Source organism: Canis aureus, chromosome 26 (assembly GCF_053574225.1).
Source record: "Canis aureus isolate CA01 chromosome 26, VMU_Caureus_v.1.0, whole genome shotgun sequence".
Taxonomy (NCBI): Eukaryota; Metazoa; Chordata; class Mammalia; order Carnivora; family Canidae; genus Canis; species Canis aureus.
Genome location: NC_135636.1, coordinates 42,824,218 through 42,851,632, shown reverse-complemented (window position 1 = coordinate 42,851,632; position 27,415 = coordinate 42,824,218). Strand labels below are relative to the sequence as shown.

General features: G+C 54.5%; 1 protein-coding gene across 1 annotated transcript; it reads left to right on the top strand.

Annotated features, from left to right (window-relative positions):
• The first annotated feature begins 7,147 nt into the window (after positions 1-7,147).
• KCNG1 (potassium voltage-gated channel modifier subfamily G member 1) lies at positions 7,148-27,205 on the top strand. Its single transcript, XM_077873588.1, has 3 exons — positions 7,148-7,372; positions 18,402-19,216; positions 23,308-27,205. The coding sequence occupies exons 2-3, from the start codon at positions 18,428-18,430 to the stop codon at positions 24,076-24,078; spliced, it is 1,560 nt and encodes a 519-aa protein (XP_077729714.1). The 5' UTR covers positions 7,148-7,372; positions 18,402-18,427; the 3' UTR covers positions 24,079-27,205.
• Positions 27,206-27,415: the final 210 nt, after the last annotated feature.

Below are 27,415 nucleotides of genomic sequence, written 5' to 3'. Positions count from 1 at the left end.
CCCAAAATTTACCTGGCTAGGTTTTTCCTGCATCCCACACACGGTTGTGGAGCCTCTCCAGTGCCAGGTGCTTGAGAAAGAACAGTGAATAAGCCAGCCTGCAGTCCTGCCCCCATGGGGCTTGAGTTCTGGTGGCAGAGATCATAAAAATGTAAATTAGACTTTGATAGGGGATCATTTCTGGTGCTGATCAGAGCTCTGAGGATAAAAAGTGGTGGATGTGAGAGAACGTGGCAGAGGGTGGCGCTGGGGGGCATTGGGCTGCCTCTCTGAGGAGTGAACCTCTCTGAGATAACAGACTGGGAGAAGGAGCAGCCTCTCAGACAGCTGGCGGAAGAGCGTGCCAGGTGGCTGGTGCATAGGGAGGGGGGCCCTTGAGGCTTGGTCTTCTGAGATCCTAAAGAGGCAGCTGGGACCAATGCTGCCGGTTGTGCTCTGCCTCATTTGCTGTGCAAACCCTACATCTCTCACCCTCTCTGAGCTTTGTTTGATTATCTGAGCCCTGAGACAAGGTTTGGACCACCATCTCTACGTGCCATTCCAACTGAGAGATCCAGGAGGGTTTGACAGGACACTTGCAGAGCACAGGCCACACTCTCTTAAGATTTGGAGTCCCCAGGGGCAGAAGACCGAGGGACAGAGTCCACCAAGGCAGTGCCCTCTGAGGCAAAGGGGATAGAGCCGAGACTCGAAAGCTCTGACAGCTTTGCTGCTCCAAAATGAAGATGTTCTCCTGTCTCCCATCCCTGTCTGCAGGAACAAAACAAGGTGGCAAAAACCCAGAGTGCTCGGCTTAGCTGTCGGCAGCCCTCCGACTGGCTGCAGCCTTGGAGATAAATGGTCCCGTCAGCTGCCGAGGAGGGTGAGCTCAGGATTTCAGATGGAAATGAAATAAGAGGGAACGCAGCCCAGAAGCAATGCAAAGTAACGACAAGGGTACTAAAATCTTCCACTGCAGCAAGACGGATGCTCAGCGGGGCACTGACCTCAGACCTGGGGACACCGGCAATGAGCTCATGCCCAGGGGCTGCTGGTGGGCCCTGTGCTTCGGGGATCCATGGGCTGTCTAAGGGGACCTGGCCCGGGCTGGGGGGCGGGGGGCACTGCTTTCTGGCCTCACCCGCACCCTGTGCTCCCCTTGCTGAAGCCTTTTTCCCCTGCTTGTCTCCGGATCTAACAGACCTGCGGGCCGGCTCATTCAACCTGTGCCAAGGAAAGAATGCCCCAAACCTGACAGGAGGGAGATAGGCTGCATCCCCAGAAAATGAGGCAACAACCCCAGCCAGAGAAAACAACAATAACGAATCCATCATCTATCGGTGCCTCCAATCCTGCCAAATTCGAGATCCCGGGTCATTCCGGCTGTGCTGCAATCGCAGCCTCACGCTTCCTGGCTGCATAATCCTGTACAAGTTACCAACCTGGGCCTCCGTTCCCCTGCTCTAAAATGGGGGAAATAATAGTACTGCCCGCAGAGGGTGAGAAATATATGCGGAAATCTGAGAACAGTAGGCTCTCAATAAGTTAATTTTAATTTTTTAAATGGATTGTTTTATATTCACATTAAATACATCTCTGCACGTACAGATAAAGCAAAATGGTACCAGCCAGGTTCAAACCCCCATGTGAGTTCATTGATCCTAAGAATCTATGGACTGGATTCATAGCAAGCACCCTCCTGGCTTTCCCCTCCCTCGTCTACCCAGCAAATCTTCAGCAATCATGGCCAGACCATGCTAAGCATCTGCTGGGACAGAGCACTCTGATGAGCTGTCTCTTTTTAAAGAAAAATGCTGAAAGCAGGGGTTAAAATTTCAAACGCCTATGGGGGTCAAAACAGTAAACCGGATGAATAAAGGGAGCCCCCTGTTAGACATGAAGGAGTAGTGGGGACTCTGGCAAATCAGAGAATGAAAACTCCATCTAAAGGAAAAAGTTGTCACCAGCTCTAGCCAATTTTGGCCAGGGAGGAATATGAGGTTCGGGGTTGGCACATCTTCTGTGTTTTCAAGGGAAGCCAGAAACCCAGATTTTTATGTGAGATCTGATTTACAAATATTGTCACATAATTCATTATTTTTAAAACATGGAGGCCCTAGCAAGGTGCACCTGTTTGCATCCTGGGAGCTAAAGGACAGAGCCTTCCCAGCTGTTACTGACTAGCAGACAAGTAACCTCTCCCTGCAAAACCCAGAACACCCAGCTGCACTAGAGCAAAAGGAACTCGAGACAAATCTTAATTAAACTCCAGGCAGAGAGCCTATTAGTTGATAAAGGCTTTGGACAAGAGTGAGGGAGAGTCCCCTGAGGGCTGGGGCAGTGGAGGAAAGCCAAAGAAAGTGGTGGACTTTGAGACAGGCTTTGAGGGCCATCAGGACTAGGAAAAACCACAATCTAGAGGAGGGATGGAGGGAGAAGGAGAGTTAGAAGGAACTGGAAGCTCTGACTCAGGGCTCTGCCCATTCAAACATGGATCTGAAATCCCGCAGCACTCTCTCGAGAAGATTCTATTAGAAAGGCGATCATAAACTGCTCTGGGCTGATGGCATTTGGAGATAGCAGGTTGTAGGGTCCTCACAGGAGAAAGGACAGAGCCCAGTTCCCTGCATGGCCGGAAGTCCTCTACCTCATGCAGATTGCTCGAAGCACACAGATCTGCTTATGTGCAGTCTCCCTCAGTAGAATGTAAGCTCTTCTAGGGCTGGAAATGTGTCTTGTATCGCGAGTGCTTGCTCGGTGCTTGGCCTCTAGAAGGTTCTTAAAGAATGTGTGTCACGTGATCCGATGAATGAAACCAAAGAATAAAAAGTAAGACATCAAAGAAGACGGTGTATGATCACACTTCCAAAACAGGAAATTTCCCCCAGGACAGGGAAAATAAGCCAGAAAATCAATGCTCATTGCTCACAGTAGCGACAAAGATTCAGTGTTTGCACAGAGGAACACCTGCCTTGGGGTACCCAGAAGAAGACGGTGGTGTCTCATAATGACCAGAGTCAGTAAGGCCTAAAAGAGCCCCAAAGCCCCCAGGAGATGGACACAACGCACAATCCATCAGCTCTACTGGGTGTCTTGGAGGGCTCTGGAACTAGCGTCAGATACACCCCTTCCCTGGATAGATGGTACAGCCGAGAGGCACAGGGCACCACCGAGAGGACTCGTGTCCATTCACCCACCTTGTCTGGTAGCACAACCTGAACCAGAACCCAGCTCTCCTGACTGCCAGTCCCGAGCACCCTGGACGAGGAGCCAATCTGGGGCACTCAGCTGGGATGCAGAATTTCAGGAAGCACTACAAAGCTCAGCAATCAAGATAAATGACATCTTGATGCAATATTTTTTAAAAAATCAGAATTGAGTCCAAAACAAATCCACGATGAACAAAACACCAACTTTGAAAATAAAGACTTGAATACAGCCGTGCCCTTGCACTCCCCAACCTCACCCTCTGCACCCTGATCTGGGCCAGTAGGCCCGCAGGACCAGGTGAGATGGGGAGGACTAGTTATGTGGAAAGCTTAGGGCGGGTCACTCCGAGTAAAAGGACAGAGCTCTTGCTTGGGGGTGTCCAAGGCACACAAAGACAGAATGCCTGGGGCAAAGTGATGGGAGGTGTCAGAGGTGGCCGTGAAGCCATCCCCACCCCACCACCACTCAGAGAGCAGCACTCTTCCCACTGGGTGTGCACTCCTCAGACACCCAGTCACATCCCTGCCAGGAGCCAAGGGAGAAAATCCCATCTCCCATGGCCCCCCTCTCCAGGCTCCTTTCCTAACTCTTGCCAGTTATCTTGCAGATTGAAGCCCTCCCATCTCAAGGAGAAGGTTGCATAAAAAAAAGCTTGGACAGCTCTGGATAACCCTTCACACCATGGAAAAATGACCTGGAACTTTATGACTTACTGACAGTTGGTTATGAATGGGAAGGAAAGCATATGCTTAAACTGCTGGCAGTAAATCCCTTTTAAGGTATTTCTGAGGACCAGTGAAGCCGCATCCTCCTCCTGCCCCCATACTAATAGCAGCTTCCTTCCCATGACAGGCTTGGGCTTTTAGGTCAGACGGGCCTGGATTCGGATCCAGCTCTGCCATCAACTGTGTGCCCCTAGACAATCCGCCAAGACGAGAGGTCAGCGATTCATGCTTCCAGGGGCCCTGCAGTCGTGCAAATGACATGACATGGGCTCAGGGGCTGAGGTGAAGGGGTGTCCCCAGCCCAGCAGCAGTGCATGGCTCACTGGAGGGACGTCAGCCAGATCTCTCCATGTTTCTAAAGAAAAAATACCATGTGAAATCTCCCCATTTTTAAAGGTTGGCAACTAATTTGCAATTTTTAAAAAAATTAATCCAGCAGAGCCAAAGAAAACGGGTCTTAGAGCCAGAGCCAGAACCCATTTTGTGCCTCTGATGCCTACAAACCACCCAGCAACCTGCCTGGCACCTAGTAGGTGCTCAGCAAGCATCGATGGTTCATCTTTCCAGAAAACCTTCTCCGGCATCGTCAACGTGCATTTCCACACAACAGCTTGAGAAGGAATGCTTCTCAGGAGGGAAATGAAGATATGATGAGACGAGCTGAAAATCTGGAAAGCTCTAAAGGGAGGGAGGAATTGCAAAGAGGGAATTCCTTAAAAGGATTTAAAAGAATTTTATTGGACATAGTTTAGCACAAGTCAGGGATAAGATCAGGCCGTAATTCAACTCCTGGGCACAGCAAGTGAGTCTGTGTATGTGGGTGGATTGGGGGGGTGCGGGAGGAAAGGACTGTCCCTACTGATGGTCTCCAACCAGCGTTTCAGGGTCCTCTGTCCACAGATCACCCCAATATTTGTCTCTGGCACATAGTGTTCTGGGTGACCCAGCCCCCAGGGGCAATACTCCTCTCCCAGGAGTGGTCATAAGGGTGTAGGGTCCCAGCTGACCCTACACCCCAGTGGATTCAGTAGACCATGAGGGCTCTGAAGTCAGACCTAGCTGGGATAGGCTTCAGTCTTCCACATCGATGGTTCTTTTTTTTTTTTTTTTAAGATTTTATTTATTCATGAGAGACAGAGAGGGAGAGGCAGAGACACAGGCAGAGGGAGAAGCAGGCTCCATGCAGGGAGCCCAACATGGGACTTGATCCCATGTCTCACCCTGGGCTGAAGGCAGCGCTAAACCACTGAGCTACTGGGGCTGCCCCAACATCAATGGTTCTCAAAGTCCCAGACTAGGAGCATCAGAATGACCAAAGAACTTAGGAGAAGGGTCCCGCCCCAAACTACTGACTCAGAAGTGGGGGGGGGGGGGCACTTCTGCATCTTCATCCTGTGCTCTTCAGAAAGCCCTATATCTCCCTGGGACCATCACATCTACCCCCAATAGATGTTCCTCCCAACAATTATTTCAGAAACCTGGTCTGTCGGTGCCTGGCAGTGTGGAAGATGCCGGAGGGAGCACACATAGTCCCAGCCCTGATGGAGCCCGATGTCTAGTGTGGAGAGGGACAACAAGGGACAGACAACAAAGGAAAAGAAGATACAAATGCCAATTTTCAGACAGGAGAGGAAGGCAGGGGCCCACTGCGTAGGCACCTTATTTCTCAAAGTGTGCTCCAGGGGCCACCTGATGCCAAAGCTCACACAGCTAGGAAGACCCTCCCCAGTACCTCCCTCTGGTGTCCCTGCGGTCCCTCAAACAGGCCTCCCTCTCCTTCCTGCTTCACGGTCATTGCCTTTACTGGGCCGCCCACCTGGAAAGCTCTCTTAGGAGATCCTCCTTGTTCGGGGCTGTGTGAATGTCCCCACCTCAAAGGTCTATGGAAAGTGCTCTCCCCCTCACTCTGCGCCCCCCACCCCTGCTCTGGCTTCTTCCCTGCCCCCCCCCGCCCCCCACGGACTGCAGTCTTGCTCCCTAGCTAGCGGTTTCCTGGTTCAGCCTCTCCGTGAGCAGGTGAGTTCTTGCGGACAAGTCCTCTGTTTGCGGTCACCTCTGCGGCACCAGTAAACCACCTGCTGCCCAACGGACCCTCTTTCTCTTCAAGTCCCAGGAAACGTGGGCTTTCAACTGCGGAGCCCGCTCCCCACCCCCGAGGGTCGAGGCTGGAAGGATGAGGAAGGGGGGCGGGGGGCGAGGCAAGCGACCCTCGGAGGCGGGCTCTGCGGGGGCGCGGGTTCAGGAAGAGGCGCTAACCCGCCCCGCGCTAAAGGGCAACTCCTACCGACTCCCAAGCGAGGCCCGACGGGCTGCCTACGCACGGGTTGCTGGACCCGGGACCCCAGGCCCGGTGTGAGCGCCCCGCGTCGGGCCGGGCGTGCAGGCGGCCGGGCCCCGCGGCCCGAGGGAAAGGCGCCTGGCGCGGCAGGTGCGATCCCTGAGCACTTGACGCTGCGGGCCGTGCGGTCCCTGCGGTGGCACCGGGGCACTCGGACCTCGCGGGAACAGCACACGACGGGCGGCATGTGGCCCCGGGGCGGCGGAGCGGGGGTGGGGGGCGCTTCACGTGGAGGACCCGCGGGGGGCACCCGGGCGGCGGGGGAACGCAGGTGACCAGGCGCGCGATCCCGGGGTATGGGGGGCGCACGGACGGCCCCGGGGCAGCGAGCGGGGGAGCGCGGGGGAGCGCGGAGGGCCGGGGGCGCGGGAGGCGCGGGGTGGGGGGCGCGGGGCGCTGGGTCCCGGCCCGAGCCCGGGGGGCGCGGAGGGCGCGGGGTCCCAGCCGGAGCCCGGAGGGGGGGGACGCTGGGGTCCCGGGGATGCGCGGGGTCCCGGCCGGAGCGCGGGGGGGCGCGGGGAGGCGCGAGGGGGGCGCGGGGCGCGGGTTCCGGCCGAGCGCGAAGTGGGGGTGGGGCGCGGCGGGGGGCGCGGGGTCCCGGCTGGAGCGCGGGGAGGTGCGGGGGGGACGCGGGGGAGCGCGGGGTCCCGGCCGGAGCGCGGGGGCGGGGGGGCGCAGGGCGCGGGTCCCGGCCGGAGCGCGGCCCACCCGCCGCGCGGGCCCCCTCTCCCCGCCGCGCCCCCTCTCCCCGCCGCGCGCCCCCTCTCCCCGCCCGGCGCGCAGTCCCTCCCTCCGTCCCGCCTCCTGCCCCGCTCCCTCCCTCCCTCCCTCCTCCCTCCCTCCTCCTCCCTCCTCCCTCCTCCCTCGGCGGCTGCGGCGCGGCGCTCCCGGCGCACTCGGAGCGCGGCGGGGACCGGGAGGCGGAGGCGGGGCGGCCCTGGGTCCGAGTGCGGAGCGGAGCCGGGCCCGGGGACCGAAGTTGGCCCGCGGCTCCGGGAGGCGGCCCGGGCGGCTCCCCGCCCCTGCGCGCGCCCTCGCCCGGGACCCGCCGGCCGCCCGGGGGGACGGCAGCCGCGGCCGGGCCAACTCCGCCGCGGAGACGCCGTGACGGGAACTTGAGGTGGGAACTTTGCGCGCGGCAGCCCCGCCGGCGGCCCCCGGCGCCCGCACACTCGCTCGGCTCGGCTCGGCCCGGCTCGGGGCGGGGGCTGCCCGGGGCGGGGAGGCGGGGGCGGCGGGAGCGGCTGCGGGGGCGGCGGGGGCGCGGGTCCGGCTCGGGCTGTCCCCGGCGGGCCCCGGGGGCGAAGGGCCGGCCGTGCTCCGCCGCGGGGCCGGGGCCGGGGCGGGGGGCGCATCCTGGCCGCCGCGGCGGTTTCTGGATCCCGGGAGGAGGGAGAGGTGGAAGAGGGGGCCCCGGCCCTGGCTTGTTCACTCCACCTTGGGCAGGGACGGAGCATCTCCACCAGCGGGCTTCATTAAGTCCGTCATCTACTCAGCCAGCTTTTATGGAGCGCCCAGTGTGTGCTCGGCGCTGGGGATTCCGAGACAGCTGTGGTCACTGGAGGCTCTAGCATCTCATAGGAAAAGTGGGGGTGGCCTCCTCAGCCTCAGGGACTCCATACCCCCCCCCCAGGGGCTCTGCCAGGGTGGACGGGAATCTTTGGATAAGGCAGGAAAGGAGAGAAGTTCGTGCATTCATGAATTGGACAAAGATGGGTTGAGTGAGCACCTACTAGGCGCGGGTCACCATGCCGAGTGCCCGACATGCATTATTTCATTTAACAAACAGTTCCTGAGCTGGGACATGAGGGACTCTGAAGGAGAGGGATGGGGTGGATGGAAGCATCTTGCAGCTTGGAGCGAAGTAGGGATTAAGCCCCAGCCCTTGCCTAGAGGAGGCCTAGCCTGCGGGGGTGGCTGACTGCCGCAGCCCCCATGTCTATAGGGAGAAGCAGAATGGCCCTTCCTTGGTTCCTGTAATGCAGTCATTCTCAAAGAGAGCGGGAAAACTGAAATAGGTTCTTGGATAGGAAGAAAATGTCCTCAAAAAGCTCCTTAGGGGAGGCTGATCATGGCGGGAGAGAAGAGGGGTGGTGTGGTGTTGGGAAATACTGGCCTAACGTTCCGGGTGAATGCAGACTCCGACCGATAACGGTTTATTAAAGTTGTCTGTTCAGCAGGCATTTTCTTAAGCACGTAAAGGGTGCCCGGCACCAAAGTCACCCAGAGGATGAGAGGACACAGACTTCCTTCACTGATACCTTGAGATAAGTGCTGGGGTGGGGGGCGGCCAGGAGGAAACAGGAACTGCTCTGATTCACTGGGGGGGGGGGGGGGCTCCTGCTTGTATGAATCTGAAGAGGTTTATGCACTAGGGTGTGTCTGATACCCACACACTTGACTGCAGTCAGTCACTCCTGAGGAACAAGTCTCCAAGGAAAGTTCCGCATGCTGGAGACCCAACGCCAGTGCTGGGGCCAGGGCACGCTGTCTTTCTTGAGTGGATTTCTTGGGTTCTCCCAGACCTGAGCTTGACCCTGGTGTCCTCTGTCTTGGACCCCAGCAGAGGCCCCTCTGGAGTGGGGAATGAGGGAAAGGTGTGTTTGAGAGACAGGCTACGATGGCCTCTGGGGATGGCCCTTATGAGTCACTCCCTAACACTGCCCATTCCAGTGGAAAGATGTCTATTGTGGGACATGCCCCAAACCCATGGGGGACTGAAACAAGGCAGCCTTGATCCCCGTCCCAAAGTTTGGGAACCCAGGCCGGGGGCACCCTGGAGCCCAGCCAGGACAGATCTGGGAGCCCAGCTCCATTCCCACTGCCACTTTGAATTCTCTGCATCAGACACACAGCTGGGCCCCAGCGAGAGGCTCAATTGATGCCCCCAGGGAGCATGAGAGCAGAGAAATGTGTTCTGGATGCAGGGCTAAGACACTCAAACCAGAACTAAGGAATTAACCCCCTTGACCCCTAAAAACTGTGTTGACTGGGCTGTCTTTCTCCACCTCCCCTTTCTGAATACATGATAAAGAGTCAGCATTTCCGGTTGCCAAAGACACAGGGGTCTGGGAATCTACTCCCGGGTGATTTATTAAACCCAGAAAATGTAGTCCCTGGGTGGAAAATGGTGGCTGGAAAAGCCACTCTAAATAGAATGAATAAGAACAGAGAGGCAGGAAAGTCTAGCCTGCAAGCACTCAATCACCCTTGGCCATTTTTATTATGTAGCAGACAGTATGTGGTTAACAAAATCATAACACAAAGTAGCATGCCACACACCGGATCTGAGCGATTTGCCTCAGACTTGTCCCTGCTCTGTGGTGACTGTGCCTCACACCTGCGTGTCCCCAGGCAGGCATGTACAACCAGGCTCTCCCTCGTTCCTCAGTGGCCCACCTCCTCAGTGGCCTACCACAGCCACCAGGTGCTGCAGCCTTAACACTTATTAAAGAGAAAGAATGGAGGGACTGTGTATGCAGCTGTCCCCTTCCTGCTGCCCAAGGTCCCGGCTACCCCCCCTCCCCCCTCCCCCGCTCCCCACCACCAGCCTCTTCCTCTGCCTATGCCTGTGCTCCCAGGTTTCAGGCTGCAAGGAGGCAAATAGAAAAGCACTTTTGGCTCCCCTACCCCACCCCAAAACACGTCCTGGTAGAAGGCAAATGTGCATTTGGTGTTATTTTGCCACAAGCAGAATAAGGAGGCTCCAGAAGCCACTTGGTCTTTTCCATGGCGGGAGAGGTGGACTCTGGCACGCTTACCTTGGGGAAGCAGGTAGAGATGGAGGGAAGAGCCCAGCTCCCAGCAAATACTTCACTATCACCAGTGTCTTGGGCCCAGCTCCCAAGCTGCGGGACTGAGATCCATCCGGTGTGGTTGCGTGGTGATGAGGATGGACAGCAGGTAGCTAAGAAAGACAGACTCTCCATGTGGGTGCCGCATCTCGAGGCGGTCCAGCAGGCTGGGACCTGGGCCAGCCTACTGGCAGGATCCATTTTGATTAACATTTTAATTGGGAATTGATGCAGCATGACCCGCCTCTGAGTCACCCCAGCCAGGAGCCCTAACCCTGACAGATGAAGCCCCTGGCAGGGGAAGGGCAGCGTGGAGAGATCTCAGGGTGAGGGAATAGCCCAGGTTGAGAATCGTGATGTGAGAGGTAAAAAACAAAGCCCGAGTTGCCCAGGAGAGAAATGCTCTTCCTTTAGAAAGTTGCATTTGAGGTTGTGTTAGTTCCCTCCTGCCACATATTACCACCAATTTAGTAGTGGCTTAAAGCAACACGAATTTAGTATCTTACAGATTGGGGGATCAGAAGTCGAAAATGGGTGTCATTGACCTAAAACCAAGGGGTTTGCAGGGCTGTGTTCCTCGTGGCGGGGATTGGGGGGGGGGGGCGGTAATCCCACTTCCCTGCCCTGGAATTCCAGCTTCTAGAACCTGCCCACACCCTTGGCTCCTGGCCCCACATCACTCCGACCTCTGCTTTCACCATCCCATCTGCCTCTCTGGCTCTGACCCTCCTGCCTCCTCTTTAAGGATCTCTTATAATTCGATGCGGCCCCACCTGGATAATACAGGCTCATCTCCCCGCCTCAATTAAATCTCATCAATTTAATTAATCACACCAGCAAAATCTCTTTTGCCACGTAAGGGCCCATATCCTCAGGGTCTGGGGATTAGGACATAGCCCTCTTTTGGGGGACCATTACGCTGCCTACTTTAGGGGCATGCCTCATCGGTTTATGTTACAGATGGGGAAACTGAGGCCCACCAGAGTGAGTGATGTCGTGCCAGGTGAGAGGAGAGTCAGCACTGAAGCCTCCCTTCTGGAAAATGTTTTCGGCTTCACATTTCTCCTCTGAGAAAGGAAATGTGAAGGGAGGTGCCAAGCTTGCTTCACAAAAGCCATTCTAGCAAACTCAGAGCCCTAACATGTGCAGACACAGCTCCAAGCACCTACAAGGAAGTATGATAATGACCCTGGTTTATAGCTGAGAATGCTCAGGCACAGAGAGGTGAGGTTATTTTCGTCAAGGTGCACAGCTAGAAGTGGTGACACAGGCATCCCGGCCCAGAGGCCACACCGTCACCTCTGGCTGGTACCTGTTCACGGCACAGGAGGGCTCTTCCATCGGAGGCCAAAATGGCAAGTCAGAATTTGACACCACCAGGAGTTTTGTTGATTCCTTCCCCTGCTCTTATGTGAATATACAATAGGAATAAATGTGTTTCCCCCAGCCGTGAGCAACTGCCTGCTTCTCGCCATCACAGAAGACTTTCCAAAAGCGTGTCTATAGAGAGATGGGAGATCAGTCCTGGCTTGCTACAGGTAGTTCCCCCTGGGAACCAGTAATCCAGGGAGACAGTCAAAGAGGTCAATACCGAGGTCAAAGAGGTTTGCCTTGGAGTCCTACAGACGTAGATTGATTGTGGCCTCGACACTCATATCCCCAGAGTCCTGAGTTTTTATTGTCAAAGCCTCAGTTTCATCATCTATGAAATGAGGGTGTTAGTGGTAGCAGCCTGGCACAGCGCCTAGCACTTTGTGTGCAATCAAGGGTGGCCATGGCTGTTGTCATTAGAGCACCGTGCGTGTCCAGCACTCTCTCTGCCTCCCCCTCCGACTCAGAAGAGGGGCCGAGAACTCCGTCCCAGGGGAGGGGCTCAGGACTAGAAGGACAGTCAGGAGAGAGCGGTGGTTTGGTAAAAGTACCAGGAGGTATTGTAGCAGTTAGGATCAGTGCATCACAGTTTATGGAACCCCGTTCATGACCTTGATGGGAGGTGAGCGATCTGGCGACACTGCTAATTCCTGCAGCAAACCTCCATTCACTGGGTCATCACAGCAGCCCTCTGCATGGGCATGCTTCTCCCCCCTTTATAGGGAGAAAAGAGGCGCAGAGAGGGCAGGTGACTCGGTGGGTGCAGATGACCGTCTCAGGCCAGAGGGTCATGAACAGAAGCAGCTGTGGTGGCCGGGCAAAGCCTGACTTTGTCCCACCCCGCTATCCCCTCCTACCCTGCACCCCTGTGTCTAGCACCTCCATTCGCAGCAGACACTGACCACAGAGCGGCCTCTGCCACTCAGAACTCCTTTCAGGGTCAGTGACCATTTCTCTTTGGAAATGAGTACTCAGCCCTCCGTCAGAGCTTGGGCACCTCATCATTCTCCCAGGAGGAAGGAAAAGAAGCTGCATGGGAAGTTTCAGCAAATCTGGGGGCTCCCAAAGGGGAATTGGACCAAGGCAGCCTCAGTGCAGAGGTTTTTCCCTCGAAGCAGAAGGGTTTCGACTTCTCCAGGGAAGTTCCCCAAGATTGGGACCCACAGAGCTTTCCAGAACCCCCAAAGAGATGGAGGAGTGGGTCAGGAGGCTCCCCACCAATATCCAGAGCTTCTTGCAGCCCCCAGCCCCTGGGGTATGGACTCCAGGTATTCAAGACACCCTCTCTTTTTATCCCTTTTGAACTTGAGCGTACATGAGAATCTGTGAGGGAGCCTGCCAAAAATGCCAATTCCTGCCCTCTCCCCCCGCCTCCTTCGGGGATTCTGACCAAGAAGGTCTGGGGATGGTCCTAAGAATCTATCTCCACTGAGCACTCAGTGCAATTCAGAACCTGGTGGCTTGGTTGGTTTTGTGCTCTTCATTTTCCTTTACCTGGATTAAATCCCAGAGTTGTGTTAACCACGCTCTTCACTTCATGCCACTATCCATCACTGGCCTGTGCCAGCCTGCCTTACCCCTTGTTCCCACATTCCACACCACCCTCCTGCTTATCCCCTTCCCCTGTCCTGCCAGGCACCCTCCCTGTAGTTGATATAGATCCTTCCATGTGCTTGAGTCTTTGTCAAATATGTAACGTGTGTGTGTGTGCGTGTGTGTTCATTTACATAAATAGCATAGTGCTATAAACTTCTGTTTCTTTTCCACTCGGCATCATGCTTTTAAGATCTAAATGTGTTGCTAAACCTACATCTAGTTCAATGCTTCTAAATCCTGTGCAATGTATAGGAGTCCACCATCTGTGTCTACCACGACTCACTTGGCCCGCCCCCCAGCCCCAGGATGGACACCAGGGGGCCACAGGCAACGCAGGGCACGCATTCTTATACCTGGTTCCTCCCTTGGGTCTGATTCCCCAGAAGCAGACCCTGAGTCAAGAATCTGAGTATAGATAATATCTTACTGTGTGCCACACCCCTGTGGACCCTGGGAAATACACCCAGGACTGGGATTCCTGGGTCAGACAGCAGCAACACCCTTCACTTCCCTCAGCACCCCTGATGGCTTTTCCTGAGGCTCTACCAGACTGTACTTCCTCCAGCAGGGAGCTCTGGGGGTCAGACAAATGCTGCATTCAAATCCCACTGGATCGGGTCAAGAGAGGAGTCACCCTTGGCTGGTGAAGAGAAAGATGAAAGACCACCCTCGTAGCTAACAGTACAGCAGGTGTCTGTTGAGGGTTCACTGTGTGTCAGGCATTGGGCCAAGCATATCACCCATGTCATCTGCCTTAGTCTTCACCATAACTCGGGGAGGTAGGAGCTATTCATGCCCCCATTTTACAGACGAGGATAGTGAGTCTCAGAGGTAAGGTGCGACTTGCCCGGAGTCAGCGTAACCGGCCTTGAACACAGGTCTCCTGGTTCCAGAGCCCATGGGCTCTTCTGCTTCCCCAGATTGGACTGGGGGAGCTGTTCCCAAGCTGCAGTAGGACCTGCTTTTTGTCAACATCCCTGTGTTACTCTCTCCTATTGCTGCTGTAACTGAGTACCCCAAACTGACTGGCTGAAAACAACACAAACTTCTTACCTCACATTTTGGAAGACAGAAGTCTCAAATGGGCCTTACAGGGAGGGCTAAGATCAAGGGGTCAGCAGGCTGCATTCCTTTCTGGAGAGGCCAGGGGAGAGTCAGGTCTTGTCTTTTTCCAGCTTCTAGAGGCTGCTGCTGTCATCAGCCTGTTGCCCCTTTGACCTTCAAAGCCAGCAGTGGCCAGCAGAGTCTTCCTCACACCGTATTGCACCCCTCTTTCCTGCCTCTTTCTTCCATCTCTTAAGGACCCTTGGGATGGCTTGGGCCCCTGGAGAATCCAGGATCATCTTCCCATCTCAAAGGCAGCTGATTAGCAACCTTAATTCCTCCTCTTATGTAGTCTAACTTATTCACAGGTTCCAGGGATTAGGATTAGGGCATGTTGGTGGGGGCACAGCACTCTGCCTACACATCTCCCCCAGTGGTGTCTACCTGCCTTAACCAGGCCTGGTGTGGAGTATAGCTTCTATGGGAGAAGTGGGTGCTGGGTGCTGGGCACAGGGAGCAAGCACCTTGGCCTCTGGGCTCTGCTCTTTCTCTGCTAGCCTGGTCCTCCTGCCCTCTACAGCCTAGCGCTGTCAGATAGCTGATACTACACCCACCCCCAACACACACACAATCATCAGGACAGCTTTGGTGTGGTCTGACTCCATCCATCCATCCATCCATCCATCCATCCATCCATGCAAGCCACCCTCATCCCTACTGTCTCTCCCTGCTTTGCCCATCTGCCCTCCTGTCTATCATCCCACAGGCAGCAAATGCTGCCCGCTATGCAAGGCTCATCATAATGCCACCTAGTGTCACCTCAGTGAATGGCACTACTGGAATCCATTCTCTTTCCCCCTTACCACACTCCCCTCCCACATCAAGTCCTGGCAGCAGTTCCTTCAAAGTCTATCTGGAACACAGCCAATTCTCCAGTCTCCTCCACTGGTCCAAGCTTTAGTTGACTCTTTTGAGAATGACTGCAGAGAATTCCAGCCTGATGTGCCCGGCCTGCCTGTAATCTACTCCTGAGGACCCCCGCCTCCATCCCTTGGAGAGTGAACCCCAGCCCCTTGTCATGGCTTACTAGACTGTTCCATCTGGTGTCTTCTGACTCCCACACTCAGCTTCTCCCACCTTCCCCTCATTCCCTGCACCCCACCACTTGGCCTTCTTTGGCTTGACCACCCAAGCCCACCCCCAGGTCAAGGAGCAAGCTCTTCCCATTCCCTCAGCCCTAGACACCCTCCTCCAGGGCCTTATAGGGTGGATTCCTTCCCACCCAACCTCAGCCTCCAGGCTCCCTCCTCTTAGAAGCCCTCCTAGACCCCTCCAGCTCATGTTGCCATCATGTTCTTGCTCTCTTTCCTGAAATGATCTGTATACTTACTTAGAGACCACCTTCACCATTGGAATGTCCACTCCCTGAGGACAAGGCTGAGTCTGTCATGGTCTCTGTCATGCCCATAGACCTGGCACAGGCCCAACATGTGTAAAATGTTGAATGCCAGCCCAGAACTCCTCATCATCCTCATCATCCTCAATATCACAGCCCCCTTCTTGAGTAGCTTTCCCTTCCTAAGCATCCATAGACCCTCAGAGACAAAAATCACTAAAATCCATCATGCTTTGGACGGACAGACCTAACACTGTAGAGAAATCTTAAAAGACCAAACTTCTCATGAGGGTATCAGGCTGGGTAGAAGGTGGCATTGCTTTCCAGAAGCAGGGTTTGGGGGCCTGTTTGATTTATGAACTTCACTGGAGACTAGAGTCTAGCATGCAGAGCCATCTCCCTATAGACCCATCAGGCTGGGTATCCCCAAGACCAAAGGCCCAGGAGAAGTGTGCCCATTCCTCTTCATTTAGCAAATCCCAGCATCTAGCCTTCCAGGTACAAGCAGCTTGCATGAAGCAAGGTTTTTTTTCCTTCTCCATGCCAAACAGTGTGCTGAGGCAGGATAACTTTCCACATAGAATGCTGAAGCTTTAACTCACAACTGACATGGGTCATGAGAGAAAGAAATGAGGGATTGCTAATTGGGGGAGCTTTGTGCCAGAGGGAGAGCTGGGAGCTTGAAAGAAGACATTCTGTAAAAGGTGATTACAGCCAAGGGGGTTTTACAGGGGCTCTTTAGGACTTGCAGGACAAGAGGAAGGTTCCTTTTCCTCCGTCGTCATTCTTGCCAAACAGAATGTCACTTTTCCTCTTGTCTTCTGTGACAAAGATAAAACAGGGGAGCTGAAAAGCGGTACCACTAACGTGAAGTGCCTGAAAGGGATTATTCTCACTCCTCCAAGGGAGTCTGGCAGGCTGTGCCTGAGGAGATGGGTTCCAATTTTAGGTGAAGTTCAGAAACATTCTCAACACTCTAAAATCTAATCATTTTCATTTCAAACGCAGGTGTACCTAGTTTTCCAGAACCCAATCTCTGAACCTGTAGCTTTCCCCAAAGATAAATGAGTGGAGCAACGATTTGCTTTCCGTAAAAGAATTTCTGGTAGGAAGGATTCTCTTTCAAATGGAACCCCCCCCTCGGCTCCTGTTGAACACTTTCTTGTCCACAAAGGTGTGTATGTGCGTGCGTGTGTGTGTGTACGTGCGTTTCCCCTGAGCAACAGATCAGATACAGATCGACGCTCAGGTATTGGAAATGGGTTTCCATCAGAATTGGTAGACTTCTGGTACCACTTGCTTCCATGGGGGACTGGGCTGGAGGGAGGGGTGGTGATTTTATAAAGCAGAGTATTAGACTCTTACTTCTTTCCTATGGATCAGCCTAATTCTGGATGGCTCTACTGCTATAATCTGGGGCTCTCAAACTCAAATGCCTACGGGGAGCCAGGAAGGAAACATACATGTGAAAGACAATGGGTACAAGGAAGATCCCAGGGAATGGGGGACTGTGGTAGATTGTAACATGTGTGCCCTGCCTACAGCGGGCAGTCATTTCTCAGCTGGAATTCAGGCCAAATGTTGCCAAATAGTCTTTTTTTTTTTTTTTTTTTTTTTAAGATTTCTTCATTCATGAGAGACATAGAGGGAGAAGCGGGCTCCCTATGGGGAGCCCAATGTGGGTCTTGATCCCAGGACGCTGAGATCGTGACCTGAGCCAAAGGCAGACGCTCAACCACTGAGCCCCCCGGGCACCCCAATAGTCTGACTTTTCAAGAGAAACCAAGAATGTAAATTTTTACACAAAATTCTTCAATTTTCAAAATCTTCTCCAAGCCAGGCATATTACGTGTGAACCAAATTCAGCCCATGAGCTATGAATGAATAAGCAATGTCATGCTAGTAGCACACACCTTTAGTTAGCTGCGAGCACTGGGAAGGGAGGAGCCTGTGTAAGCGGATACTTTGACCTCAGGTTCTCAGAAGTGCCTTCCTCGTGTTGGCCTCATTCCGCAACTACTTCTTTGAGCTCTTACACTGCTGGACACAGAGATGCAGAGCTGGGTAAAGCCCAGTTCTTGCCCCACAGAGCGAGCAGCCTTATAAAGGAGCCAGGCTTGCACACAGATATAGTAAGGATAATGCTGCAGGCACAGGGGTGAGAGGACTCACCCCTGGGAGTGAACCAAGGAAGAACCAAGGAGAGGCTTCCTGGAGAAGTGGACGTGCCTGTCCAGCTCACCCCTATAACGTCAAAGTATCACTGTTATGATACTTAGGCATTTCTTTGGACATTGCCTCTTATTTATGGCCATTGATAATGGGCTTTCCACTTATGGAAGCAATACAAGGTGTCTCTTTAAGGTAAACACAAATAGTAATAATGGACAGCAATGATTGAGTACCTACTGTGTGCCAGGCATTGTGTTATTAAGTGCTCTTAGGCACGGAATTCATTGAATCTTCTCTAATCCTATGAAGTAGGTCAAATGGTTTTACCCACTCTCCAGATGAGGAAATTGAAACAGATCAAGGCTGAGTAGCATGCCCAGGCCATGAGGCTCCAGAGGCTGTGCTTGTCCCCACAAGTGCTTGGAAGTCAAGGTTCAGGGTGCCCACGTGGTTGGCTTCTGGTGAGGACTCTTCCTGGCTTGTAGGTGTCTGTCTTCTCGCTGTGTCCTCACCTGGTGGAGAGAGAGGGAGCTCTGGTGTCTCTCCCTCTTCGCACAAGGGTCCTGCTGGCTTGGGCTAACCGTAATCACCCCCCACCCCAGGCTCTGCCCCCTAATACTGGCCCACAGGGGTCAGGGCTTCCGCTGGGAATCTGGGGGCAGGAGCGGAGGTGGGGGTGACACAGTTCGGTCCCTAACAGTGAATGTCTGCAGAATCAGCACTGTCGGCCGAGACTCCGGCGTCACTGAGGGTCTGTCCTCCCTTCTCCACCCCAGGCCCGAGGGCGATGTGAAGGCCCAACATGACCCTCCTACCGGGAGACAACTCTGACTACGACTACAGCGCCCTGAGCTGCGCCTCGGACGCCTCCTTCCACCCGGCCTTCTTCCCGCAGGGCCAGTCCCTCAAGGGCGTCTTCTACCGCCGGGCGCAGCGGCTGCGGCCCCGGCCCCGGCCCCCCGACGCGCCCCGCCAGGCCGGCCAGCCCGAGGACCGGCGGCGCCAGATCATCATCAACGTGGGCGGCATCAAGTACTCGCTGCCCTGGACCACGCTCGAGGAGTTCCCGCTGACGCGCCTGGGCCAGCTCAAGGCCTGCACCAACTTCGACGACATCCTCAACGTGTGCGATGACTACGACGTGACCTGCAACGAGTTCTTCTTCGACCGCCACCCGGGCGCCTTTGGCACCATCCTGACCTTCCTGCGGGCCGGCAAGCTGCGGCTGCTGCGGGAGATGTGCGCCCTGTCCTTCCAGGAGGAGCTGCTGTACTGGGGCATCGCCGAGGACCGCCTGGACGGCTGCTGCAAGCGCCGCTACCTGCAGAAGATCGAGGAGTTCGCCGACGTGGTGGAGCGGGACGACGACGACGACGAGCCGCTGTCCAGCGAGGACCCGGGCAGCGAGGGCCCGGCCGAGGGCGAGGGCCGCCTGGGCCGCTGCATGCGGAGACTGCGCGACATGGTGGAGAGGCCGCACTCGGGGCTGCCCGGCAAGGTGTTCGCCTGCCTCTCGGTGCTCTTCGTCACCGTCACGGCCGTCAACCTGTCCATCAGCACCCTGCCCAGCCTGCGGGAGGAGGAGGAGCAGGTAAGAGCCACAGCTGCGCGGGGAGGCTCACTGCAGTGAGGGAGGGTCTCTAAGCTCAGGAAACAGAGCAGTCTGCAGCCCCCTCCCCAACATCCACATCCTTCACACGGGCGCGGTCACCTCCACCAGGAGGCCTTCCCTGACTGCACTGGCCGAGCAGCATCTCCAGTCCCTTTCTGACAGCCTGTTTACATGTGTTGTCCACCTCCACGTTCAGACACGAGCTCCGTGCCTGTCCTGGTCTGTCCCGTACCCCCAGGGTCTAGGACAGTGTCAGCATGGACAAGGCACTCGGCCACTCTGTGGAAGGAACGAATGAGCGAGTACATGAATGATGCGGTTTATGGTGTGCCTGCCCCGAGCTAAAGACATGTCATCAACCTTTATTTCACCCACATGAGCCCTATCTCAACCTCCCTAATTCCCTCATTTAAAAATATCCCAGAACCGTTTTGTAGGTCCTGCATCTAATTTTTATCAATAGTTAATGCATGCGTGCACTTGTGCTCCGATAAGGAGCATCTCTGTTAAACAAGAGAATGCGTGTAAAGTGTTTGCTCCGTGGCCTGACCGAGGTGTGTGCCCGGTTCTCAGGGGCAGCATGCGGCACGCAGTTAGCAGCAGCCAGTTCTGCCTACAACTTAGCATTCTCGGTGACTCTTCCAGCAACCCCGTACATGAGGCGTTCTCATACCCAGCTGACAGACGAGAACAGTGAGGCGGGGCAGCTTGCCCAGACCCAGGTCTGACTGAGTCTGAATTCTACATTCTTGAACCAAGAAGTCTGGGTCCCACCTGGCAGCCCAGGACTTCATGTAGCCCCACAGAAGTGCGTGACTGGCCCACACTGTGCTCCCTAAAAATTCTACTCGGTTATCAGCATTTCAAAGTGAAGTGTTTTGCATTTAAAAATTCAAACTCTCAGCTTCTCAAAATATATACAGTCCCAGCCCCCTGGCCTGCAGTCCACGCAGCAGCTGTGGGTGGCAGCTGAGTCTATGCAAAGTGCGTGTTCCCCCCATCCAGCTTCCTAATGTATGAAATCTCTGGGTTTTTTAATGGGGACCCTCTCCCCCATACTGGGGAGCAGGGTGGGGAGGTTTCTAGAAGCATAAAAGCATACCAAAACATTTAGGCAAGTACAGATTGTACAGGCAATGGAGAAATAGGTTTGGCTGTATGAACTCACTTGATCTTAGCCAAAAGGCCGAGAAGCGATGTATGAACTCAACACAAACATCGTGCCGGCCAGCATTTATTGAGCACTGGCTGTGTACCCCGCACGTGCTAAGTGCTTCACATGAAGTGTCTGATGGAAAATTGGAACTACTCACGACACAAGGGTTTTTCTGCATAAGGGAGGAGGTAGTGATGGCTTTTGCATTTATAATACATGGGGCGGGGATGTTTCTGGCACTTTTTAATACACTGAATTTTTAAAGTGAATATTAAAAAAAAATGACACTCAACCAGTAAAATCAATTTTTGATCAGCAGAAGAGGGAGTGATGACGAGGGCAGGGCTAGAGCCCAGTGGCCTGAATTTGAATGCCAGTGCATCCACTCTGGCTGCACATCTGTAGATCAGTTGCTTAACCTTGCTGTGCCTCAGTTTCCTCACACATCCAAGGGGGCTGTGCACAGGCTCAACTTCACAGTGTTGAGAGGATTCAGTGAGTCCAAGGGAAGTGATTGGAATAGTGCCGGGCGCTTGAGCATGCAGGAAGCGCTAACTATAAGGATTACACACACCTGCCAAAGAAAGAGAGAGAGAGAGAATGCTCACCATTTGAGAACTGTCTGGAAGTACCTGCACATGGTATAAGTTTTTTCTTGGCTCCAACATATGCAATCCTGATTTTATCAGGAAAATACTCATAAAGCTACTGTTTTATTCAACTTCTGACATTTACTTTTTTTTTTTAATAATACCTGGACTTTTCTTGATTCAGTGAAAATGCGGTTCTTTGACTTCATTCTGGAGGCCAGTGGGGTTCACTGTTTCACTTGCTCCTTGAGCATACATTTGAGCGCCTACTGTATTCAGGCATCACCAGGCATGCAGGGGGGCCAGAATGAGAATGCCAGCTACAAGGACTTCAGGTCTGGTGGAGGAGGGACAGTGACACCCCTGTGACCATAAGTGTGAGACATAAGCCAACGGAGCTGTTAGGAAAGGCCCATCAACTGTGCTGGGGGTACTTGGAGGAGGCACACTCCAGGAAGGCTTCCTAGAGGAGAGGGCTTCCCATCCCAGAGGGCTGAGACCTCAAAACCCCACCAAGTACTAGTTCATTTGTCTCCAGTCTCTAACATATTCCTAGAGAGAGAGCTGCTAGTACAGGACTCCTAGAGTCCAGCTGTGCCCAGGAATGACAGATGCCCCGGGCTAAAACCATGTGTGCCTTCCCACTCTGTCACAGGCCCCTCTGAGGTTGAGGCCCTAAGTCACTGGGGACAGTCTACTGTCCACTTCTGTTGCAGACCAGAGACAAGCTGGCAGCCTGCATGCCAAATGCAGTACACAGATGTGTTGGAGTGGTCCACAGAGTGTTTGCTTTGTATTGAATTAATACATTTAAAACCCAAGAGATTTCATGCAAAACTCCACATTTCCAGCCTCCAGCCTGAATTGTCCTGGCACGGCAATCAGGAGCCACTTAGCAGGACAGCTGTGCTCTCTGGCCGGCCTCCACCCCGCCTGGCCCAGCTTCCTCGGGTTCCCTGTGCCCACCTGGCCTTGAGTTGGCGCCCTCATTTAACACCAGTCCCATGGGCTTCCATCCACCCCAGTGACAAACATGAATTTGTCACTTGTCAGGTGCTGGGCTGTTCCAGGTACTGGGGTCCTGAGAGTGGATGATGCACAAGCTACCCCTCCCTATGGGGCCATGATCTGCTGGGCAAGGGAGGGGGAGGGTGGAAACAGATAATAAACATGATCAATAAGTAACTTATAAAGCATTTTAAGAGATGATGAGTTCTCTGAACAAATAAAGCAGGAAAGGAAGAATCAGGATAGAGGACAGAGGGAGGGGGGACATTGAACTGAGGGGGTCATGAGCCGGAGGAAGGGAGGGCAGAGCCATGTGGGTGTTGAAGAGGACTCCTGCAGAGGGAGCAGAAAGTCAAGGCCTGACTTGGGGGCACAGGGGTGCGGGGAGGAGCCTGGGGTGTAGGCTGGAGCACAGGAACAAGGCAGGCAGGGGACTGGGAAGTGGGAGAGGCAGCAGCCAGGCCCTGTGCACCCCCGGAGCTATCTCTCTGAGCCATGGAGGGTGCTGACCAGAGCACACACGGGATCTGATTCACGCTCTCAGATCCCTCTGGCTGTGTGTGCAAAATGAACTGTAGGGACCAGGGATTCCAGGAAGGAAGTGGCTGCAACTGTCCAGGCAAGAGATGATGGTGGCTGGACCAAGGTAAGGGCAGCGGACACATGAGAAGTGGTTAGATTTCTGGAATCATTTTAAATGAAGAACCGATGGGATTTCCTGAGGACTGTATGAGAGGTGTCAGAATGAGGCCTAGTCTCCCATCCTGAGCAACTGGAAAGGTAGGATTGCTAAGAAGGGAAAGCACTGGTGGGCGGGTGTGCAGGAGAAATCAAGAGCCCGAAAAGGCTAATTGTTTCCACCCCAAAAAAGAAATGATAATTACCTGGCATGACATGATAAAGGTGTTAGCTTAAGGCTATGGTGGTAATCCTATTGCAATATGTAGATGTATCAAATCAACATGTTGTACACCCAAAACTGACACAATATCATATGTCAGTTATATCTCAATAAAAAGAATTTTAAAAAGAAATCAACAGTCCAGTTTGGGATGTGAGATGCCCCTCAGACACCCTAGGGGAGCAGTCCAGGAGGCAGCCCCTTCTGGGGTCTGGAATCCAGGGCCGAGGTCTGGGCTGGGGAGGGAGATGAAGAGTGGTCGTTGTAGGTGCTTCAAGCTCTAGGCCTGGCCAGGGTCCCCGGGGAAGTGAGCTTAGCCGGGGACCGGGTGGGACCAGGGCCAAGCCCGCGGCCTTGCAGGTGGGACCACTGACATCTCCCCTGACCTCCTTCCCCCCCACCCCCCGCCTCGCAGGGCCAGTGCTCGCAGATGTGCCACAACGTCTTCATTGTGGAGTCGGTGTGCGTGGGCTGGTTCTCCCTCGAGTTCCTCCTGCGGCTCATCCAGGCGCCCAGCAAGTTCGCCTTCCTGCGGAGCCCGCTGACGCTGATCGACATGGTGGCCATCCTGCCCTACTACATCACCCTGCTGGTGGACGGCGCGGCCGCGGGCCGCCGCAAGTCGGGCGCGGGCAACAGCTACCTGGACAAGGTGGGGCTGGTGCTGCGGGTCCTGCGGGCGCTGCGCATCCTGTACGTCATGCGGCTGGCCCGCCACTCGCTGGGGCTGCAGACGCTGGGGCTCACGGCCCGCCGCTGCACCCGCGAGTTCGGGCTCCTGCTGCTCTTCCTCTGCGTGGCCATCGCCCTCTTTGCCCCCCTCCTCTACGTCATCGAGAACGAGATGGCCGATAGCCCCGAGTTCACCAGCATCCCCGCCTGCTACTGGTGGGCCGTCATCACCATGACAACTGTGGGCTATGGAGACATGGTCCCCAGGAGCACGCCGGGCCAGGTGGTGGCACTCAGCAGCATCCTCAGTGGCATCCTGCTCATGGCCTTCCCGGTGACCTCCATCTTCCACACCTTCTCCCGCTCCTACCTGGAGCTCAAGCAGGAGCAGGAGAGGGTGATGTTCCGCAGGGCCCAGTTCCTCATCAAGACCAAGTCACAGCTGAGCACCATGTCCCACGACAGTGACATCTTGTTTGGAAGTGCCTCCTCGGACACCAGAGACAACAACTGAACCCAGAGGACGTGCCCCGCTGCCGCCGCCGCCACCACCACCGCCACCGCCAGGACACCCCCAGCCCTGCCTGCCCTCCGCGGCTTGAAGCCATCGCCGTCACTACAAGAAGCCTTCAAAGGCACCTGCTGCTCTGAGCGCGGCCCTGGCGCAGGACCCGCGCCAACCACACCCCGAGAAGGAAGGCTGGGACATCCACAGAGGGGTCCCTACCCTCCGCCTCCACAAGTGGGGCAGAAGCCGGTCAAGAGCCCAGCACACACCTATGACAGCCCCCTCCAGCCCCCCCAGCTCCCACCTCTGTTTCCCCCCAACAAGGAGATGGCTTTGTCCTTTCCACCATGTAAATAACATGCCCGGCAAAGACTTGCGTTATGGGTCCTCCCAGAGGGAAAAAAGACAAATTTCAGCAGCAGTATGTCTGCGTTTAGCGTGGACCGTGTGCAGTTAAAGCAAAGCGATGAAAAAGGGAGAAGATGCCTTCCGTGGGGCTCTGAAGAGAGGACGCTGCTCTCCAGCAAAGCCAGCCACCGTGGGTACCGGGAGGACGGGGCCTGTTTCCTTGGCTCGTTCAGGCCTGGTCGGGCCCGGCAGGGTTTGGGGAACAGGGAGAGAACAGATACCTTTGGGGAAATTGCCAGTAAATACTGCATTCTCTCCTGTTTCTCTTTGATTCCTCCTACCTCCTGGCCTCGCTTCCTCCCCTTTCCTTCTCCTCCATCCTCTGTTCTCTTGTTTTGTACCTTCGGGTTCTCAAACCTTTCCCCAAAGGCACCCCAGTGGTTAAGTGGACACGGAGGGGCCCATCGGCATCTCCGACTATGGAAGTGAAATCGTTTCATTTTATCTTTTAAAAATACTATGGACTTTCTTCTCTACTCCACATGTATTGTAACAGTCTAACAAAAAAAAAGTGATTTAATCACTTACCTGAATCTAAATCTAAATCCAGAGTGGGATTGATGCTTTGGGAAGATGGGCCGTGGTCCCCCGGGGAGTCTGAGAAGCACTGTCTGGAGCCTGCAGAGGCCTCCCTGTGCCCTCCAGAGGCCTGCAGAGCACCCACCCGGCTGGGTACTGCTCCCGATGTCACATAGCGCGGGTGAAGCCCCCCCGGCCAACCAACAGACTGACCTAGTTCGAGGGCATCAGAGCCCCTCAGTGCTTCATCCCCCGGGGACAGCCACACCCTGGCTTCACCCTCACAGGTACGACAACATTGCTGTCTTCGTCCCAAACCCGCTGCTGCCCTGGCCACGGCCGCTCCCCTGGGCTGACCGCAGGAGGCACGCTCTGACACAGATCTGACCACCTCACTGTCCTGCCTGAGTCCATCGGGGGCCATCCCCTACATTGAGAATAAAACCCTAATGCCCTGAGTGACTCAAGGGCCCTGTCCTCCCTCCAGCCTCCATCCCGCACCTCTCTCTGCTTTGCTCACTGCACCTGGCCACGGGGCCCTCCAGCCCGTTCCCATCTCAGGCCTTCACGTCTGTGGATCCCTCTGCCTGGAATGCCCTTCCCGAAGAACCCTGCATGGCTGCCCCTCCCCTCACCTCCCTGACCACCTCTCTAAAGAAGGCACACCAGCACCTCCACCTAACTCCCTCCTACCCTGCTTGATCTTCACCGGCCTGTCCACCTGCCACGTTGTCCCGTGTCTTCCCTGCCACTCGATTACCGTCTCTCTCCTGCCCAAGGAGACCAACACTCCTCTCGCGCTGTGAGTCCCTACTGAGTAATGAAACTCGCTGCTGACTCCCAGCACCTAGCACAGGGCCTGGCACCTGGTAGGTGCTCCCGAAATGTCTGTGGAGTGAATGAATGAAGGGAAACGGGAAAGACGGCCAGAAAGTAGAAACGCCTTCGAGCATGTCATGTCTCTATCTTGGGGGGGTGGGGAGGCATGGCCATCTCAGCATGGGGTACACACAGTGAGGCAGAGTGGAAATATCACTTGAGTCACGAGGACCTTGTGAAAGCCTCCCCTGACACCTGCTTCCCGTGACTCACATCTGAAAAGTAAGTTTTCCGACTAATTATCTCTACTTTCCCCAGCCTGGTGGGTGTCACAGCCATCAGGCATTGCTGTCATGGTAATAATACCGTAGATTTATGGAATGACCTTTAATTCTGCTCCCCCCCCCCCAGAGGCTGTGAGAGACAGGAGATCACTGAAGATGCTAAACAGACAGGAGCGTGACACAGAGAGCTATACAATGGAGCTGTTTAAAACTCAATGGAGTGGAAAGCAAATACCATGTGGGGTGGAGAAGCCCCAAATGGGACAGCACCTGGTGGGGGAGGACAGACTCTAGGGTCATAGAGGAAGAGCTGGGGTCTCGCACAGATTCTGATCTGTGCTGGTGGCTGAGATAAAGGCCCAGACTTAGGCACCTCTCCAGACCTCCCCTGAGGGACAGAGGGGCTCCAGACACTGACCTGCACATCCAGAGGGAGCTTAGGGTCTTTGGCCCTAATAAGAATTAGGAGGCCTTGGAACTTCTAACCAGCTGCTTCTAGAGTAGAAGTGACCAACTTTACGATGGTGGCTCTTCTACTTTTTTTTCTGGCAATGTGCAATCTGATGCAGAAAGCCCAACTATAAATCACACTGAAAGATAATGCTTCTCATTGAAGCGTAGAGGCAAATTCACGCTTCCTAGTGGGGCTAGTGGGGCTTCCCTTTTGACCGTGCTACAGGCAACTGGCCCCGTATAGCTGGGAGACCGTATGCGAAAGTCACTGTCCTAGGAGAAACAGCGGGGGTTTGGGAAAGCACATTTAACATACAGATTCTCAGACCCCACCTCTGAGCAGGTTCAGGACTTCTCGCCTTGAACACAAAATTTAGGAGCCAAGAAAGACTCAGTAATCAAAATCAACCATATTTTAATGCGGTGTTTTGTTTTGTTTAATCAAAATTAGGGACATCTGGGTGGCTCAGTGGTTGAACGTCTGCCTTCAGCCCAGGGCATGATCCTGGAGTCCCAGAATCTAGTCCTGCATCGGGCTCCATGCAGGAAGCCTGCTTCTCCCTCTGCCTGTGTCTCTGCCTCTGTATGTGTGTGTGTGTGTGTGTCTCATGAATAAATAAATAAACTCTTTATAAAAAAATAAAAATAAAAATTAGGGGTGCCTGGCTGCCTCAGTTGGTGAAACATGCAACTCTTGATCTTGGGGTTGTAGGTTTGAACCCCACGCTGGCTGTAGAGATTACTTTAAAAAAATGAAATATTTAAGAAAGAAAAAATCAAAATTAAGACCCTAAATCCAGAATGAACAAAATATCAGAATTTTAAGTAAAGATAGGATCTGCCTTTGCACTTAGAGACTT

Excerpts from the sequence above, each read along its gene's own strand:
- KCNG1 (XM_077873588.1), top strand. The coding sequence starts at position 18,428 with ATGACCCTCCTACCGGGAGACAACTCTGACTACGACTACAGCGCCCTG. Across the intron at positions 19,217-23,307 it reads TGCGGGAGGAGGAGGAGCAG|GGCCAGTGCTCGCAGATGTG; the intron begins GTAAGAGCCACA and ends CCCGCCTCGCAG.